General features: G+C 36.6%; 1 protein-coding gene across 1 annotated transcript; it reads left to right on the top strand.

The window, feature by feature from the left end:
• Nucleotides 1-8662: 8662 nt before the first annotated feature.
• Nucleotides 8663-14623, top strand: CLEC1B (C-type lectin domain family 1 member B). Its single transcript, XM_063115755.1, has 6 exons — nucleotides 8663-8726; nucleotides 9317-9415; nucleotides 10400-10519; nucleotides 10678-10829; nucleotides 12399-12505; nucleotides 14479-14623. Exons 1-6 carry the CDS (start codon nucleotides 8663-8665, stop codon nucleotides 14621-14623), a joined length of 687 nt encoding a protein of 228 aa, XP_062971825.1.
• Nucleotides 14624-18207: the final 3584 nt, after the last annotated feature.

The raw sequence follows: 18207 nt of genomic DNA, 5'->3' as shown, positions 1-18207 counted from the left end.
CATGGCATCAAATGAGTTGGTCATACAGTCACAACAGCCAAGGGACTCGTGGATGCCTTAAAGGACTGTATCTACTTCTACCCTACCACGACTTTTCAGAAGATCTACTAACTTATACAAGAAAGTAAATTGTTGTTTAGAATCTGAGGTAGGCAGAATAATAGCTCCCACGGATGTCCATTTCCTGATCCACAGAACCTCTGCCTCATGTGGCAGTGTACCATGGCAAAGGAACACTGCAGATGTGATTAAAGTTACAGACACCGAGATGAGAAAATTGTCCCGTGTTATCTGGGTGGACCCAGTTTAATCTCATGAGTCCTTAAAAATAGAGAACTTTTCTTACATGTAGTCAGAGAGGGACATGACCACAACAGTCAGAGAGGTACAACGTTGCTGGCTGAAGATGGAGGAAGGGAGTCAAGAGCCAAGGAGTTCTGGCCAGAGATGGAAAGGTAAGGATACGAGTTCTCCTATAGAGCCTTCAGGAAAGAATACATCTCTGCCAACAGCCTTGGTTTCAGTCAGACTTTAACTTACAGAGCTGCAAGATAATAAACATGTGTTGTTTAAGCTACTAAGTTTGTGGTAATTTGTTACAGCAGCAATAGGAAACTAACACAGAACCCAATACAATATTTGGGGCTATACATGAACAAAGGAACTAAGGGATCTCCTCTGAAGTTTTCCTCTGGGACAAGGCAGGAATTTAGATAACTATATTTAGGAGGGGATTTGGTATGTTTTGTTTTTTCAGATGACTGAGGAGCGATCGAGACCTCCCAAGGTCCACCTCGTTGTGAAGATTATCTTAGGCAGAGGTCTCCAGAACGAAGTGCTCTTACCTTAGAGAGGTGAGGGAAGTGTGGAAAGACAACATGATAACGCATTCTTCAGTGACATCTGTGCATGATCTGTAAATGGCGTTAGTGTATGTACATATGTTGCTTGTTCATGTTCATTTTTTTCCAAACTGATGGAGTGCTCAATTAAAAAAAAAAAAGTTGGGAAGGTCTAGGTCATCATTAACAAAACTCCATTATCAAAAATGTGGAAACAAATAATAAATTTATGTTTACTGTTCTAGGAAAATTAGAGAAAGGCAGAGACCATTGACATGAGGAAAAGCTAAATCAGATAGGTGATTACAGACATAAGAAATTAAGCATGGTTTTATATGTTCGCTCTGGGCTTTCACCTTCACCAAATTTTGCAAAAACTGAGTTTTTGTTCTTATTTACCTGATTCTTTCACAAACATTAAAATTCCCAAAGAAAGTATTTAATCTCTCACTATCTTACATAAAATAATGCTCAGGTAAAACAATGATGAAGAATCTCTCCTGGTTCCTAATTATTTTTAAAAGGAAGAAGATTGATCATACCTATTACACACTTTCTACTATTATGATCCTAAAAGGCTATATCACTTATTATTAGTTTATTATTGTATTAATTTAGAAATTACTATATATACTTTTCTTTCCCTTAAAAACCTCCAACAACTCTGTAGTTCGTTTTATTAGTTATGCTATCAAAAAAACCACCTTGTTGCAGTCATCTACCAAATTCTAGGATAATCTTTCCTGTTCCTTTATCATTTTTCGACTGTCTTGAATCTCCTATTCACCACTACTTCTAAAATGATTATCAATGATTTCAATATCTGTGTAGGTAATTCCAATACCATGGGCTCTCAGTTCTTGGATTTACCTCAATAACCTTGTCCAAACCCAGAAATCAGCACCCACAAGATGATCATACTTTAGAGCTATGCTGTTCACTATTGTAGTCACTAGGCACATATGGTTATTTAAATTAAATTATTTAAAAACAAATAAAATTAAAAATGTATTTCGTAAGTCACACTAGTCATACTTCAAGTGTTCAATAGTCACAGGTGGCTATTGGTTATGGAATTGGATAGCACAGATATATAACATTTCCATCATCACAGAAAATTCTACTGGACAGTGCTATGTTAGTGTCTAGACCGTTTTATATATACTATGAGCACTTCCTCCGTTATCCCAGTTTCACATGTTCTGCTCTCTGACCTGCAACTCCTGTATTTCCAGCCATCTCTCTCTAGTGATTTTATGGCCTGCAGTACTGTGATGCTGCTGGGATGTCAAATTCACTGACCATGCCACCTTTTCATTGTCATCAATCCCGCATGTCCTCTTGTTGATTTTTCCTGGCTTAGACCATTTACCGGAGTGAACTAGAATAATTATTCCCTTACATACAGCTACAATTTCCTTGCTTATCTCCTCATTCATCATAAGTGTCTGGAAAATGCAGCCTGGTTAAATCCAACTCTATCTGCTCCTCACTTGCATAAAGTAGCTGATGGGACCACATTAACTGGACTATAACTTTCCAGCACTCTTGCTAATGAATTATAAATCAATAAATAATCAATTTATTCTGTTAGTCTTTTAAAAGATTGTCCCCAACTTCTCTTCCTTTCTCAGTTGTCAAATTTCCTGTCTCTTTCTTCAAACTCAACTGATGACCTGGCTTCCTATTATCTTGAGAAAATAAAAACAATCAGAAGTGTGTTTCCTCTGTTTCACTGACAAAATATACAAAAACATCTACATCTGTAGGTAAGGCAGTATCTCAACAGTGCTTAAGCTGGACCACCTCTTATCCATGATCAGTCTCTATCCGTACATTGAAATTCGTTCTGTCTACCTACTTAAGTATGTTGAACTTGTAATATTCTCTATGTCTTAATTTTTCTAATGTTTTTCTTTAATCTCTATTGATTTACTCATCTTGACCTACAAGTATGATCTAATATCTCCCATTTTAAAAACAAGCAAAAAATATTTCTTGTTTACTACTCCCTCCTACAACCACTATCACCACATTTCTCTCATTCTCTTAAAAACAAAGGGTTTAAAAAGCTGTCTATGTCTGCTTTCTCTTGCTACTTGTCCTGAGACCACTCTAACCAGGCATTTTCCCTCACTATGTCTACAAAAACCCTCCTGTCAACGTCACTGTTAACCTTCACATTAACACGTCCAATGACTTTCTCAGGAGTCACTTCACTCAACCTATAAGCAGCATCCGACAGTGCTCACTACCCCTTTTCTTAAAATACTTTCTTCTCCAAAATGCTTTGCTCCCAGGGCACCGTTCTCTTGGTTTTCCTTTTATTTCACTACTCAACCATCAGATTTCCTGATTCCTCTTCATTTAACTTCAAAATGTTGCTGTGTCCCAGGTTCAGGTCATGTCCCCCTTTCTTCTGCTGCACTCATCCCTGGACAAGCGCTTCTACATTCACAGCCTGAAGTGACAGCCATGCTCCGACGACATCCACGTTTCCTTCTCCATGGCAGTGCTGATCTCCAGGACCGTATATCTGACTGGAGACTTGACATATTTACCTGGATTTGTTGCAGGATTTTCACAGTCATCACATCCAAAAATAAGCAATCCTCTCCCATCGTGTCTCACTCTAGGCTTCCCCATCTCAATGACAACTGCGTTCACCGTTCCTCAGCCGTAAACTTGAGATGACCTTTGACTTCTCTTGCAGCTCTCACATGAATTAAATACGCCAGAAAATGCTGTTCACTGTGGAAAATAAGGGGACATGAGTATTAAATATGGAAGTATTGTTGATTTAGAATACAGAAAAAGAAATGCTGAGTTTACATGATAGAAAGTTATGTTCTCACTCTGTTCTTCAACAATCGATCCCTTCCCACCTATGATGCTTATTTCAGAGAAGACTTTTAAAGAGGGCCCTAGATTGGATAGCACCCAGAAAATGGCCAGAATGAGAATTAATTCAGAATTATTTACCAAAAAAAAGGAATAGGGAAAAGTAAAGATTAAATCCAGAGGTGTCAAAGACCCACAGAAAACAAAGATAAATTAAAAGCAGTGAGAAAAAAATGACCACAAGGAGTCAGAAGATGAATATAGAATAGCATGTATTTTGAAATGTGTGTTCACCCAATCAGGGTAATAAAATATCCTGGTCAAAATAAGAGGCCATGAAGATAAACTGATTGGTTCAAATCCTTGATTAGCACTTACTTGCCCTGTGACTTCTGGCAAGTTATTTAACCTCTGTGCTTTATTTATTTATTTATTTGTAAAATGGGTGTATTATCTACCACCAAGGTAACTAATAAACGTGTATAATAGCAGCAATAATCAGACGTGCGGATTATTCTAGATGATCTTAAAGATGGAAGAAACCTGTAGGATTTCCCAACCTTTACGTGAAGCTTAAACAGACCAATCCAAATGAGCACAGCCAGGGTCTGTCCTGAACCTGACCCGACTCTATCACATCACTTTCTCTTTCCTTCATAGCACTTTTCATGATGTGAAATGATCTTGCTGTTTGCTTTCTACGCTTCTTTACTCTCTGTGTCCACAACCCTCCACTGCAACATAAAGTCAGGAAGAGCCCAACTCTTGTATGTTTCATTCAGAATCACTGTGATCAATAAATATTTGTTCAAATAGCTGATTAATTAATCATTCCTGCCTTTAAGTTTTATACTGACTTTAATAGGAAAGTACACGTTATATTCCAATATGCTGTAACATGAATTCCCAGTTGAAATGCACTTGGTCAATTTACCTTCCCTCAACCACACCCTACTTATTCAGACTTTTATACCTTTATTCAGATGTTTGCCCTGCCCAGTAAAAATTCCCCTCTCCTTTTTCTTCTTACACAGTCCTTCAAATATTAATTCAAATCTTATATATTCCATTTGATTATTACTTAACTTGTTACTTACATGTCTTCTGAATGCACATGCCTCATATACTTAGTGGTACGGTCGGTGCTGACACATTTTTTCCTTCATTTTCTCTATTGTGTGTAACAATATGCTGTGTCATCATTGTTGTTTGATTGTTTAGTTCATTAACTTTTAATAAAGCTCACTTCACTTTTTTAGTCTACATGTTTAAGTTTTCTGAAAATGAAAGAGAAAATATTGATTTATTTTTTTTTAATGACAGGAAATCCAACCCTTTCCAAAGATGAACAGAATTTAACATGAGTGTGGAAGGCTGATAAGTCAAAGGTAAAGCAAGAATTTTAATGCAGAGGGCTGACAGAGGGAACAACATATCACTGTTAAAAAGCAGTTGAGACAGAGCTGGCTGGTTAGCTCAGCTGGTCACAGTGCAGGGCTGGAAATGCCAAGGTCCAGGGTTCAATCCCTGTATCATGCCTGCTGCCAAAAAAACAAAGTACTGAACAATCCCCTAAAGCTGTAGCATAGAGCTGCTGCAAAAATCCTCTAAGACTTTAGTTTAGTAGAAAGCTGCAGTAAAAAGCTATCACCAACTGTAATATGCTTATATCTTTTTTCTTTTCTTTTCTTTTCTTTTCTTTTCTTTTCTTTTCAATTTAGAGACATTATTATAACACCCACAGTAGTCACCTTCTTTTTGTGGTCTTTCTCTTTTACACATCCGCTAGCAATCATTGTATATGGAGCAGATTTATCCACAGGTATGCATTCCACTAATTTTCTTTCTTATCACATTTTTATTTGCCATTGTGATCTTGGTATCTTTAACCCAGTCTTCAGCTATAAACATAGATAATAGAATCTGAATAGTACCTAAATTTAAAAGGCATCATAATGTAGTGAGAAGAATTTGGAAACTGGGTAGACGTTAACTGCTTTTTACAAGTGTAATCGTAGAAAAGTCCCCCAAATTCCTTAAATTTCTCTTCCCTCGTATATAAAACCTACAAAAGTTTTATGGAAAAGTAGCAGCATTTAAAGGAAATATGAATCTTTCTTGTGAACTTTTTGAAATACCTTCATGTATTCATTTATTTATTCAACAAATATTTGTTAGGTTTTAACTCTGTGGTCAGTCACTATTTTAGAGCCATGGGAAATATTCTTTTGGAGGTAAATGACAGCAATTTAAATAAATCAATATTCAATATTTATTTGATAAGACATTTAAGCGGAAATAAAATATATTAACAATGGGCTGTATATAGTGATTAAAAAATATCTAGCAAAGCCTCTGGATTTGGGAAAAGGAAAAAGAAACATTTTTTATATCTATCTCTTTTTCCCACACTTCTTCTCTGCTTAATTTTTGCTGAGTAACTTAGCTAATGTTTACAGGATACATGGAGACAGAGCAAAATTAAGACTAACTGCTTTCATATGACTCTTTGACTTTGAGATTCTTGTAGTCATTCATTCTTTGTAGTCAATACTGCAAAGTCAGTGTCAGGGATACAAATACAGGCAGATATGTGTTTTGTGGATCACAGATCAAGACATAAGGCGCTAGGCTTGTGGCTGGAGTTATCAAAGATACAAAAATACACAGGAAAGGAATATCATCTGAGGCTTAGTGTCACCCATCTCAGTTTTACCTCCTCCTGGTGTTAAATACAATATTAAGCATTAATGGGTCAAGAAGTAACCCTGGTATATTTGGGGGGTTTACAGAAATAAGTAGAATACGTTTTACAATTAATTGCCCAAGACCTAGAGAATGTGGAAACCTCAACAAAGAAAGCTAATCATTCGTTATGTTTAATACCATCCTAAGTTGATGTTAATAGAATAAGAATATTTTACAACAATTTAAAAAGTTTCTATACGTTCTCAGATCTTTCCTCTGCATATACTATTCTATTTAACAGATTAAATTTTCAGAAGTACCTATTTGGTTCCTGGGTGAACAGAGAGTGTCATTTGAACTGTAAACTCCACACCCTTTTTCATTTTTCTCTATTATTTAGTTACAATTATTTATATAATAATTTTTCAGTATTTCTGTATATTTTAGAAAAAAAAAACACTAAAGTAAAGCAGTGACTAAGAAAACATAAAAGAGAGGGGATCTGGTGAAAGAAAGTCCTCAGAACTTGGAGTGTGAGCAGATGTGGGCAAAGGAAGAGACGGAGGCTGTGTGACAGCCGCCTTCCAGCAGAGCCTGAGGATGAGTGGAGGAAGAAGGAAGCGTCTGCTGCGGCTAATGCAGGAGCTGCACAAGCAGAAGCCGGGGCAGGTGACTGGGCCGATGACGGTCTGACTTTGCCCCACATGTGACTGACAATCACTGAATATTTCGCCTGGGATAAGAAACTCAGTGACAAAATGGGGTTGGTAATTTTACAAATTTGCTTTCTAGTACTTTTCTTAACTTTGATATTTGGAGTGAGTGAAATTTTGATTAAAGATTGATTTTTGGTGAAAATAATCATGCTAAGTTTGAGCTTCCACAATCAGGAAATGCCTTTTATGCTTGTTTTGTTTATTCTTTACCTCATCCCCAAGATAATTCGAGGCGTGTATGGAAAGAAATTTTAAAATATAAGATTATTTTACATGAATTGACGAAGAATTCAGAGTGAAGGAGATAGCAGGGAGGAAAAAAAATATGTAAAGATAAGCCAAAGGGAAATTTAGTAAACAAAATATCTGCCGTGAGAACTACGTAATTACTATATAGAAAAGTAAAGTCTAACTTTCCAATAACTGAAGAAAAAAATAGAAATAAGATTATAAGATATATCACTACTGGTAATTCTGCAGAAGGGAAGCTTTACTGGTCATGGAGGTTAAAAAAACCCATCTTCTATAAAACTATGAAAGACCTACTCTAATGACAAAATAGACAACATCCTTACCAATATTTAATAATAAATACATCAGCCAGCTTTGTGTGGCTGTTCTTATGACTACTTTCAATGTATTTTAAAATAGTAATTTAAAAGCCCATTTCATAAATTAAACATGTGGAATACATATTATGATGTGATATAAAGAGCACTAGGACGCCATCCTTTCTCAAATAGTTCCTCATCTAAGCACCACTATATTTGGAATTAAATTGCTACATTCAATCAAGATTTCTCCTTGTCAGAATATTCACTTTAAAGTGCAAACATTACTGAAGGGCAATATGTCAAAGTCACTAACTCTGAATTATTTTGTTTTATTATTTTGTTTTAATTATTTTATTATTTTGTTGATTGTTTTCCTTTAGTGCCTAAACCTAAGCAATATAAGGCCTGCTTCATGTGGAGTCCTCAAATTTAAAAAAAAATTGATTTGTAAAATATGCGAGAATTTGGATGAATCCTAAGTCATCGTTAGGAATGGTCTTTTCAAACACAACACCATGCAACATTTAATTTAGCCGTCTACACCAAATCAGATTATATTAAACTTGTTCCTCACAGTGAGATAGACTACTCATCTGTTCGTGTTTTAGTCATGAGTTTTCATCAGAAATGACTTTATTTAAACAGTGATTTAGACTCTGCTAAGGTTAAGATGAAGGTGAACTTTTGTTCTTTGAAAGGATACACATGAAGGAATAGGCCTTTATTCAGAGTTGAAGATAAGGAAACAGGAAACAAATGCTATATCTACTCCTTTACCACAAGTTATTATTATTTTTGTGTTTTTATGTTCAAGGTCTATCTCTGAACAGCTATAAAAAGGGCTTCCTGGAAAACAAAAAGTAAAAAAAAAAAAAAAAAAAAAAAAACGAAAAGAAACCTTGTGTCCCAACTCACACAGTTCCACCATCCCAGAGACAGGAGGATCACATACGTACTGGCAGATATTGAGATGGTCAAGAGTGCTCTTTTGCAAAGCCACTGAACCCTGAGCTCACAAGCCATGCAGGATGAAGATGGATATGTTGCCTTAAACGTTAAAGCGCGGAAACCAGCTCTCACCTCAGGTAAGAAGGCCTGGAGTCAGAATTTGGAAATTAAGTAGTGAAACAGATCAACTCTATTTTCTCCTCTTCTAGTAGTGACAGCATGTATAGGTGTATTTTACTTTTTTCCTGAATGATGCTTTTTTGCTACAGCATTTGAGTAGTGTCTACATAGGCTCAGACTTATTTTGAATAAATCAGCAAAGATATGGGCGGGGTGCATCACATGAAGGCTCCTAGCGTTTATGCTGTGGGAGTAAGGGAAAGAGGATGTTTGGAATCTCCATGTTCTAAGTGTCGGCAAATGGATGTGATTCTCTAGTTGTTGCTTATTAAACCAATGATTTATGGGGGTGGTCACAAACAAAAACACACAAGGCCTTAGCAGCTGGTTATATTTTGGCTTGGAGAAGAAAAGTCCACTGGGGATGGGGATGGGTGTGTGGCGTGGAAGTGAGTGGTGCTAATTGTCCATGATTACCAGGGGAATACGACTGGCATCTGCCAGTGAAGCTGTTTATATTACTTGGAAAGTCCTGAGAGGGCAGGGCAGGGCTGACACTGCCCCTTTGCTCTGCCTGCTCCTTGACATCTTCATTGTGTGCCTACAGTTGACCCTGCGTCCTCCTCTTGGTGGCGTGTACTGGCTTTGATTCTGCTGATCTTGTGCATGGGAATGGTTGTTGGGCTGGTGACTCTGGGCATCATGTGTAAGTACTTACTCTTTGCCCAAGATTTGATCTGAGGAAGGCAATACCTAAGGGTCCTGATATATCCCATTAAGCTTTTAAATTGTTATTGTCTATTTGTCACTACTCCAATTGTCCTATACATAGCTGCTAAGATATTCTCAGTAAAGGAGAACTCTAACCTTTCCCTTTCAAATAAAATCACTTAACGTTTCTTTATAAATTAAAAATTATTTATAAGAAGTGGCCTTTAAGATTCTCCTCAGTATGGATCTAAACTATATTTTAAGACTTTTTTTCTCTCCCTACATTGCGTATCCTAAGATTCAACCAACTTGGAATTTTATTAATTTTATAAATAAATCCTATGTCTCCCTGTCTGAAATTTTGCTCATTAAATTTCCTCTACCTTGTGCTCCTTCCCGCTCGTTTACTGAAATATTTGTTTTTTCTTCCTAATAGCCCTCCAATGTCACACTGTAGTCTATGTAGGCGTTGCTCCGTTGCAAATTTGTTTATTTTTCATAAGACAATTTAGAATCTTTCATTTAATATCTTTTTCTTGATTATTGCAGTACTTCAAGCATAACGATAAGAAAATAATATGCATTTGTAAATGAATGAATATTTTGCTGTTACATGAAGAACAGAAAATAACAGAGGTCATTCCTCTTCAAAAACTCTTTAGAAACCTGTGTTCAAGGAAATGTCAAAACAACTACTTGGGGCATATTATTTGATCTTGGGATTCTCTTTTTTGTGCTTGTCTCCTTCAAATAGTTCACTTATTCTTTTGGACAACCCTCGGGTGTCACTTTTACATATTTCTCAATTTTTTCTTTATATTTCCCCTCACCGTTATCCTTTTTCAGCACTCATTCACTCATATGTATCTAGTAAACTTTTCGTATATTGGTAATTCTACTGAAATGAAGGTTTGTTGAAAGATTTTTGCATCACCTTTATGATCCTGATTATGAATTGTTATCTAATTTTTACTTCTAGCTGTCATGCAGCAAAATTACCTGCAAGCTGAAAATGAAAATCTCTCAGGAACTCTGCAACAACTAGCAAAGCACTTCTGCCAAAATTTAGTACAACAATCAGGGCAAAAGGGCGGTTTCTGTAAGTATGGTTTGGTAACCTCCTCATCTTCCCAACCCCAGGAGTATTTCTGTGATGGGAACTGAAGGGAGCCTGAGATCTGCAGGAAACACTGGATGTGGGGTAAACGTAAGCATGATTTATAATGAAAGCATTCCTGTGCTTGGTTTTTCCTTAAGACCATAAATGCAGCCCCTGTGACACAAACTGGAGATATTATGGAGACAGCTGCTATGGATTCTTCAGGCACAACTTGACATGGAAAGAGAGCAGGCAGTTCTGCACTGACATGAATGCTACTCTACTGAAGATTGCCAACCAGAACATTCTGGTAAGGGGATTCCTATGTCAAATATTTTGGAGGCATAAGGAGAAAAATCTCAAATGTAACACTTGACTTTCCCCTTCTTTAACATTTTTATGTCTTCCAGTTTGTGCTAATCTAAGAAATTTACAGTTCAGTAAAAATTACAGAACTCAGATATTCAATTCAGTCATATTCTACAGAATCAATAGAGGTGATCAGTAAAACTGACTTGAACCTTCCTAGAAGTAAGGTACACAGTGGGTCAGACAGGGCAGCCCAGCCATGATCACGACCATTTGTGTCCTCTGTTATTTTAACTTGCTGCACCATCTACATACTCTTTTTGTGAGCTCAGACTCATAGAGAAAATATTCAGCTAAATAAATTAACTTTTCTTTCTACTCAGGCAATATATGAGAATGCCCTAAAATCTCAACTCCATTACGAAGAGATTAATTAGATATAATCATGTCCTGAACCTTATTACTCTAATCTGATGCCAAGTTAAAGATTTAAAACTAAAAGTAATGTAACTTTTGAGAAATAAGAAATAGTTGAATTTCAGACAGAATTCCAGGTAGAATTTACCTGTCAATCCTGTAGGAAAGTATATAAAGTGGATATATTCTAAAGAAAAGATCAGGAATTAACAGAAAGGTGATAGGTGGCTCAGGCTTTAAGAAATAAGCAGTTGAAAGTGACTTTCACACAGTATCTCCTATGAAATGTCATTCTGAGTCTAAGATGTCTGTCAAGAAGCTCCAGTCATTTTTATTTGCCCAGTATGCATGCACTCTTATTTGTTACTCTGGGAGGTATGAGAGTATATGGGCATTTGACCTCCTTTTAATTTTGTTATCCATTGACTGATTGACTGATTCATCCATTAATTCAACACATCTGTGCTGGAACTATTCTAGGACCTGAAACTATGCAGTTAGTGAGACAGATGAAAGTCCCGAACTTCCAGGAGCTCATGTTCTAGTCGGAGCAACAGGCAGTGAACAAGACAAGTATTGTAGAGGAGATAGTGGTAATTGCTGAGTAGAAAAAAGTAAATTAAGATGTATGTTATTTATACATCCTTTTGAGAAAGACATTACACACTTCTTTACTTAATCAACTAAAACAAATTAATACTTCTGTATATAAAATTTTATAGGCAAGCTAATCGATAAAGCCAAAGCAGGAAGAGCTTAATTTCAGGAAATAAAAAGCTAATTAACAATGTATTTCTTTTTGTTTTCCTTCTCTAGCTTACATTTTATCCCATTTGGATCACATTTGGTAGTCTATTTCAGACTCATCTTCAACTGAAGGATGATATAAGCGTATCTTATAAATACATAGGAAGATTAGACTATCAGCTATGTTGTGTACAATTTTTCCTCTGTCCTGCACATTCTTTTTAATTCTAAAATAAGACAACTTGGTACAATTCTAAATATCAAATATAATACATTAATATTAATCTAGACACATAATCCAACTTTTTTTTTAAATCCAAGAACTTATCACAAAGTTGTGTCTCTAAATCATCATAAAGAGCTGTAGAGGCATTCTGACCATTATATTTATTTATGTTTCCAATAGGAATACATCAAAACCAGGACTGGTTTTATTCGTTGGATTGGATTATCCCGCCAGAATTCTAATGATGTTTGGATGTGGGAAGATGGTTCAGTTCTCTCCAAAAATATGTAAGTCACTGGACACTCAGAACAGAAGGCACTACTAGAATTTTTTATTCCTGAGATCCCCTTTCCTCTTGAATACAAGTTACTTAAAAGTCGAGAGGTATCTGTGTTCCTACTAGGGTTATATTAGCAGCAACTGAGTCACTTGCCGCCCTACCCCTAGTAAGAGAACTCTGTAATAAGACTATTCTACCTTCCCCGCTCCCCCATTCTTGTGCTAAAGCTAGAGGCCTTTATTCTTGATATTTTCCCCATTTATTCCTATGTTCAACATTACCATTGGAACGTTGTATGTGTGTGCGTGTGCGTGCGCGTGTGTGCGTGCGCACGTGTGCGTGTATGAGCGTGCGTGTGCGTGCGTGTGTGTATGTGCGTGCGTGTGTGTATGTGCGTGCGTGTGCGTGTGTGTGCGTGTGCGCGTGCGCGTGTGCATGCACGTGCGCGTGCGTGCACGTGTGTGTGTGTGTGTGTGTGTGTGTGTACTTGTGTTTGAATTTAACTTGATCTCATTCTCTCCACGTATTTTTAGAGCAAATTTATCATCCTTATTATTTACGGTTGAAAGTTATTACCTTAAGGATTCTTTTGACACTGAAAAGTGTCATTTTGCCTTGTCTTGTACCCTAGAGTCTCTAAAAATCAGGTACATTGTAGTCCACAAGGCAATTCTAATGTTCACGTAATGAGGCTCCATCCTTCTATAGACAATCCAGGCAAAGGGTCAATTGCATTAAAAGTCAAGTTGCTTAATACAGCTTTCCAATACCCAGTCTCAACATCTTTTGTTCTTCTGTATATCAAAACTGCAGTCTCTCACTAACTAAAATTTAAACTAACAACCAAAACGTATGCTATCTTATGATCACTTAAATTATTAAGCTATTTAACAAATACTTATTAAGTATTTAATCTGCGTAGGAGCCCAGAATACTACAACTACAAGCAAGCCTCTTTACAGACCTTGGGCTTTATTTCCTGCCACTTGCTCCTTCATTCTCATTATTGCAGGCAATCCAGTACTCTCCTCATTATTTCAACAAATCACACTTGTTTTGTTGCCTTAAGGCTCTTGTACTTGCTGCTTTCTTCTCCTAGCTCCATGACTGGCTCCTTCTGTGACTCAAGTTTCTGTTTAAACATCACTTCTGCGAGGCCAACTCTAATCACCCAAACTAAATTAGCCTCCCTTCAACCCACATCTCTGCAGTCTATCATATCACGCTGTTTTATTTCTTCATAACTCTTACCACTCTCTGAAGTTTTCTTGCCTATTTATTTGCAGGCCTCTTACTAATATCACCCAGTGTAATGTAAGTTCCCCAGCAGAAGGAACCTGTCTATCCTCAACAAACGGAATGAATTTGGCACATAGTTGGTGTTCCATAGATATTTTGCAAGTTAATTCCCTATGTTTATCAGGGAATATAGACAAGTTAGCAGGAAATTACAATATAGAATGTTGTCTTAGGTCTATTTCCCTACAGCATAAATCCTCAGTTCAAAATTATTTAATCAACTTACTTTTCCTTGAGCTTATCCCCATCCTGTGCAGCTGCTTGCTCTATAGGGCGCTCCCATCTCCTCTCTGTTTATCTAAATTCTATTTTTCCTCCAATATCACTAAAGTCTGATCTTATAGGTACAAAGCCTTTTACCATCATTTCAGAGCCATATCCTTCTCTTCCTCTGGACTCCTACTGCACCTAGTGTTGAATTGCTCCTTAATCTTTTTCTATATTAAATTGCTATTTGGCTTCTCAAATGTTCCTTAATCTTATGGTACATTAAATTGTCATTGGGCTTTTCCAGTGTGCATACCTTGTACTCCTAAACAGATCAAAAGTTTCTCAATAATAAGAACTTTTACTCTTTTCCCATAGTATCCACTTTGGGCAACAAAGTCCTACACACAGACTCTTACTGTTGATTCCTTATTTCGTTTTTCAAAAGAATTCTTTCTACTTTTCTATTCACAGGTTTCAGCTTTCTGGAGATGGAAGAGAAAATATGAATTGTGCTTATTTTCATGATGGGAAAATCCACCCTACCTTCTGTCAGAACAGACATTATTTAATATGTGAGAGGAAGGCTGGCATGGTAAAGGTGGACCAACTACGATAACGGGAAGAGATGGACAGGACGTCACAGAAAACTGTTCGGTTGTACAGTAAAAGTTCTGCATGGAGGAATCCCTAGCCACAAATTTGCTTATTTCACCCTTTCTTCCCCTTGGCATCATTTTTTATATTATATTTACTATCAACACCACTTACTTAGTTCCTTCTTTGTACATCCAGAAGCCAACATACGAAGTGATTATTTGCTTGCCAATTGTTCTATTTTCCATTTATTTTCTTTCTATTTATCCTTCATTCCTAGTTATCTAAATATAGTATGATTCACTGCATTTTTAGATCTATGCATATAAAATTAAAATCAGGACAAGAAAGGTTAGAGCTTAATTGACTTAAGTTGTGCAAAAAATCTAAGTTTGAAAGATGGTACAAGATAGTGGAAAGAATGCTAAACTTGTAATCAGTAGAATAATTTAGATGGTTGGTCCCTAAACTAAAGTACAACCGTGAACCATTCATGTAGCTTCTTTAACTGTCATTTTCTCATATTTAAAACAAGATGATAGCACCCATCTTATTTACCTCACAGTTCTACAACCTAAAATAAAGCTTTGGAGTGGTAACCATACCAGAAAGTCCATGAAAGCCGACACCCTGGCTTTCCTATTCGCTCACTGTTTTATGACCGGCACCAAGCACAGTTCCTGGCTCACAGGAAACAGAAAAATATCTGCTTCGCATCATATGAGATAGCTCATTAGAAAATACTTCAATCAGGAAAACACTACACAAATGTAACTACTATTTCAAGTGCACCTCTAGTCGGACTCACCAGCAGTAATTTTCTGTGCATAGAAGAGAAATAAAGTTTGCAAGAAACCTCATGGAGCGCATGCTTCTTAACAAGGTCTAGAGTCTAGAAGACAGAAGAACGAGCAGAAGTGCTTTATCTGGTTGTTTTCCTATCAGGTCTGTGCTTGGTTTTTGCTGAGTAAATCAGGAAGTATTTATAGAATATGTGGAGAGGCACCCTTTAACAGGACAACAGGCAGAAACTGCATTTCTGTCCCATAGCCTTCCCTCTTTAGCCAGTGGGAATGAAATTAATGAGCTTGACCTTGAAACATCTCAACTGAGGTGTTTGTTAATGCCTGAGGATGTGCATACACAAATACTGATGGTAGTCAGTCAGAAGGCTGAGGAGACGCACCTGTGTTTTTAACACCACCCCATGACTCTGATGCAAGTGGTCTTTAATACATTTTGAGAAACATTACCTTAGAACTTACTCTCTATGTGGCTTTGGCTAAGTAATTTAGTCTCTTTAAAACTCAGTTTTCTCATCTATGAAGTGGGTTTAATATTACCTTAGTCATAAAGTAATTGTTAGCATTATTTAATATAATTATGTAAAGCATTAATCAGAGTACCAAGCATGCAATAAATACTCAATAAATGTGTGTTACTTTCACAGCTTTATACATAAATACCTGAAGACACTTGAATCTTTATCCTGTTTTAGACTATCAGCAGAAAAGCAGATTTGGAGGGCTGAATAAAAAATAACAGAAATATCTCAGATTCTGCTTGTTACTTCAAATGTCTAGAGATCTTGGCTTTTAAGCAATAGTATCATTATTTTCTTATTTTTAATTGTTTATTTAGAGAAACCAAATAAGAACTAATAATTCAGAAAATTGTCCAAAAATCAGCCATATCCCTGGACTTTAGTGTTTCATCTCCCCATAGTGGAAAAGCACATATTTATACACAGAATGGCACACACGAATTTAGAAGAATAATATCTTAGTACATGGCTAAAGCACAATTAAAAATGTAAACCAATAAGACTGTGCCTGAAAAGATTTTTTTTCCCTGCTACTTACGTCTAATGCATATTATGCATAAAATCAGAATAGCACAGGTGTTAATATTACATGTTTTGTGAGCAGACCATTTAGTTTTAAATACTAAATCTTTGCTTATTATCGAAGTGAACTTCAAAAAAATTTGACTCTTCTGTGCCTCAACTTCCAATTAACTTACTCTGCACTAATAGTAGTACCTACTTCATAGAGCTGTAGTGAGAATAAAAATAATTCATGTGAAAGCCCTTTAAAATATTACCTGGAATGTAATGAACAATAAATAACAGGGAGTAGGATTAAAAACATCAAAAGTAATATAAATGATATGTTAATCTTTTGCTGAAAGAAGCCAATGGCTTCCCCAAAGAAATTTATCAGAGAATATACTATCCTTGGGAAAACCAGATCTTTCTGGGCCTGATTGTTAATGATGATAAAATTTGAGAGCAATTGGAAACTATTGGCACCTTATTATCATTAGTCCAGTGTTCTTGACATTAGTGTCAGTGCAGATTTGATATTCTCAATGGTTTCTTCCTTTTTTTCTCCTCAAGGGAAAAACTACTTAATTTTAAAGGCTATGTGGGGTTAAGTTGCATTATTTTTCAGGTCAGAATTTCAGATGACATGAACATCATAGGAAATATTGGAGAACATGCTGAATATCCTCCATGTGCTCCCGAAGATCCCCTCGGCCCCACCTTGTACCAAACTCAAATGAACACATTCTCTGGGCAGATTTGGCCTCTGGCTTCCAGTTAATTCAGCCAACCGAAGGCGCTGGCGGTGATCAGAGATAGGGTTCTTTCCCTGCGGTGCCTTGGTTTGGCAAAGTCTGCATGTTCTATACTTATTCCATGGCCCCTGTACAGCAGGTCACCAAATTTCAGTAAACACCCTTCACTTAATCCTTTAGGCATAGGAGTAACGACATCTTCCCAGTGGATATTTCATCACCCCCTTTTGGTTTTCTCAACACTTCCCAAAACTTTAGAAACAGTCTTTTTATTAAACGCCTTAGATTACCCATCCAGTATGCCATTTGTTTCCTTCTGGGAGACTAACTCTTGCAGAGAATAATGATTGATCCAGTGAGACACTGAAACAGAAGAGAACATTCCAATTTTGCAGACTGGTAGAGCATGCAGAATGATAAGGTTTTGAGACGTGACCTTTCACCATGAGGAAAAGTGGGCAAAAGATGAATGGTGATTAAAGTATCAAATTTCTCAATACCAATGCCGTAGTCACAGGATGGGGCAGAAATGGCCATTTGTCCACTAAATAATTCATGCTTCTCTTCCAGAGTGAAGCTGTCAGCAAAAGCTTCCTGCCCAGGCAAAAATTACATTTTTCAAGCTCAACTTGTGTATCCAAATGTGGGCATGCCACTGGTGGATATGGATGTGGATACATGTTCCTTCTAGGTTATGGCTTCAGATGCGAATTCATCACCTTCTCTTTTCATTTCCAGTGGACAAAAGTAGAGGACTCCAGTGTCTCTCTAGAAGGCAGAATCCCAGGTCCCATTTGGAAGAAAGCTGTACACTAACCAGGATTAGCAGCACTAAGATGTTATGATAAGATGATATAAGCTTATGTTGTGTTACCTGATACTTTGAGGTTTACTTGTCACATTCACTCGCATTATTCTAATATACAGTATATATTACATATTTTTCTATCTTTATATCTTTGTAGTATATAAAGTATATAGTATATGAAGATATAGTATATATAAGCTTTATATATAGTATATAAA

The sequence above is a fragment of the Cynocephalus volans genome, chromosome 12 (genome assembly GCF_027409185.1).
Source record: "Cynocephalus volans isolate mCynVol1 chromosome 12, mCynVol1.pri, whole genome shotgun sequence".
In the NCBI taxonomy this organism is placed as follows: domain Eukaryota; kingdom Metazoa; phylum Chordata; class Mammalia; order Dermoptera; family Cynocephalidae; genus Cynocephalus; species Cynocephalus volans.
The sequence above is the reverse complement of the archived record's forward strand: the minus strand, read 5'-3'. Positions and strand labels throughout refer to the sequence as shown.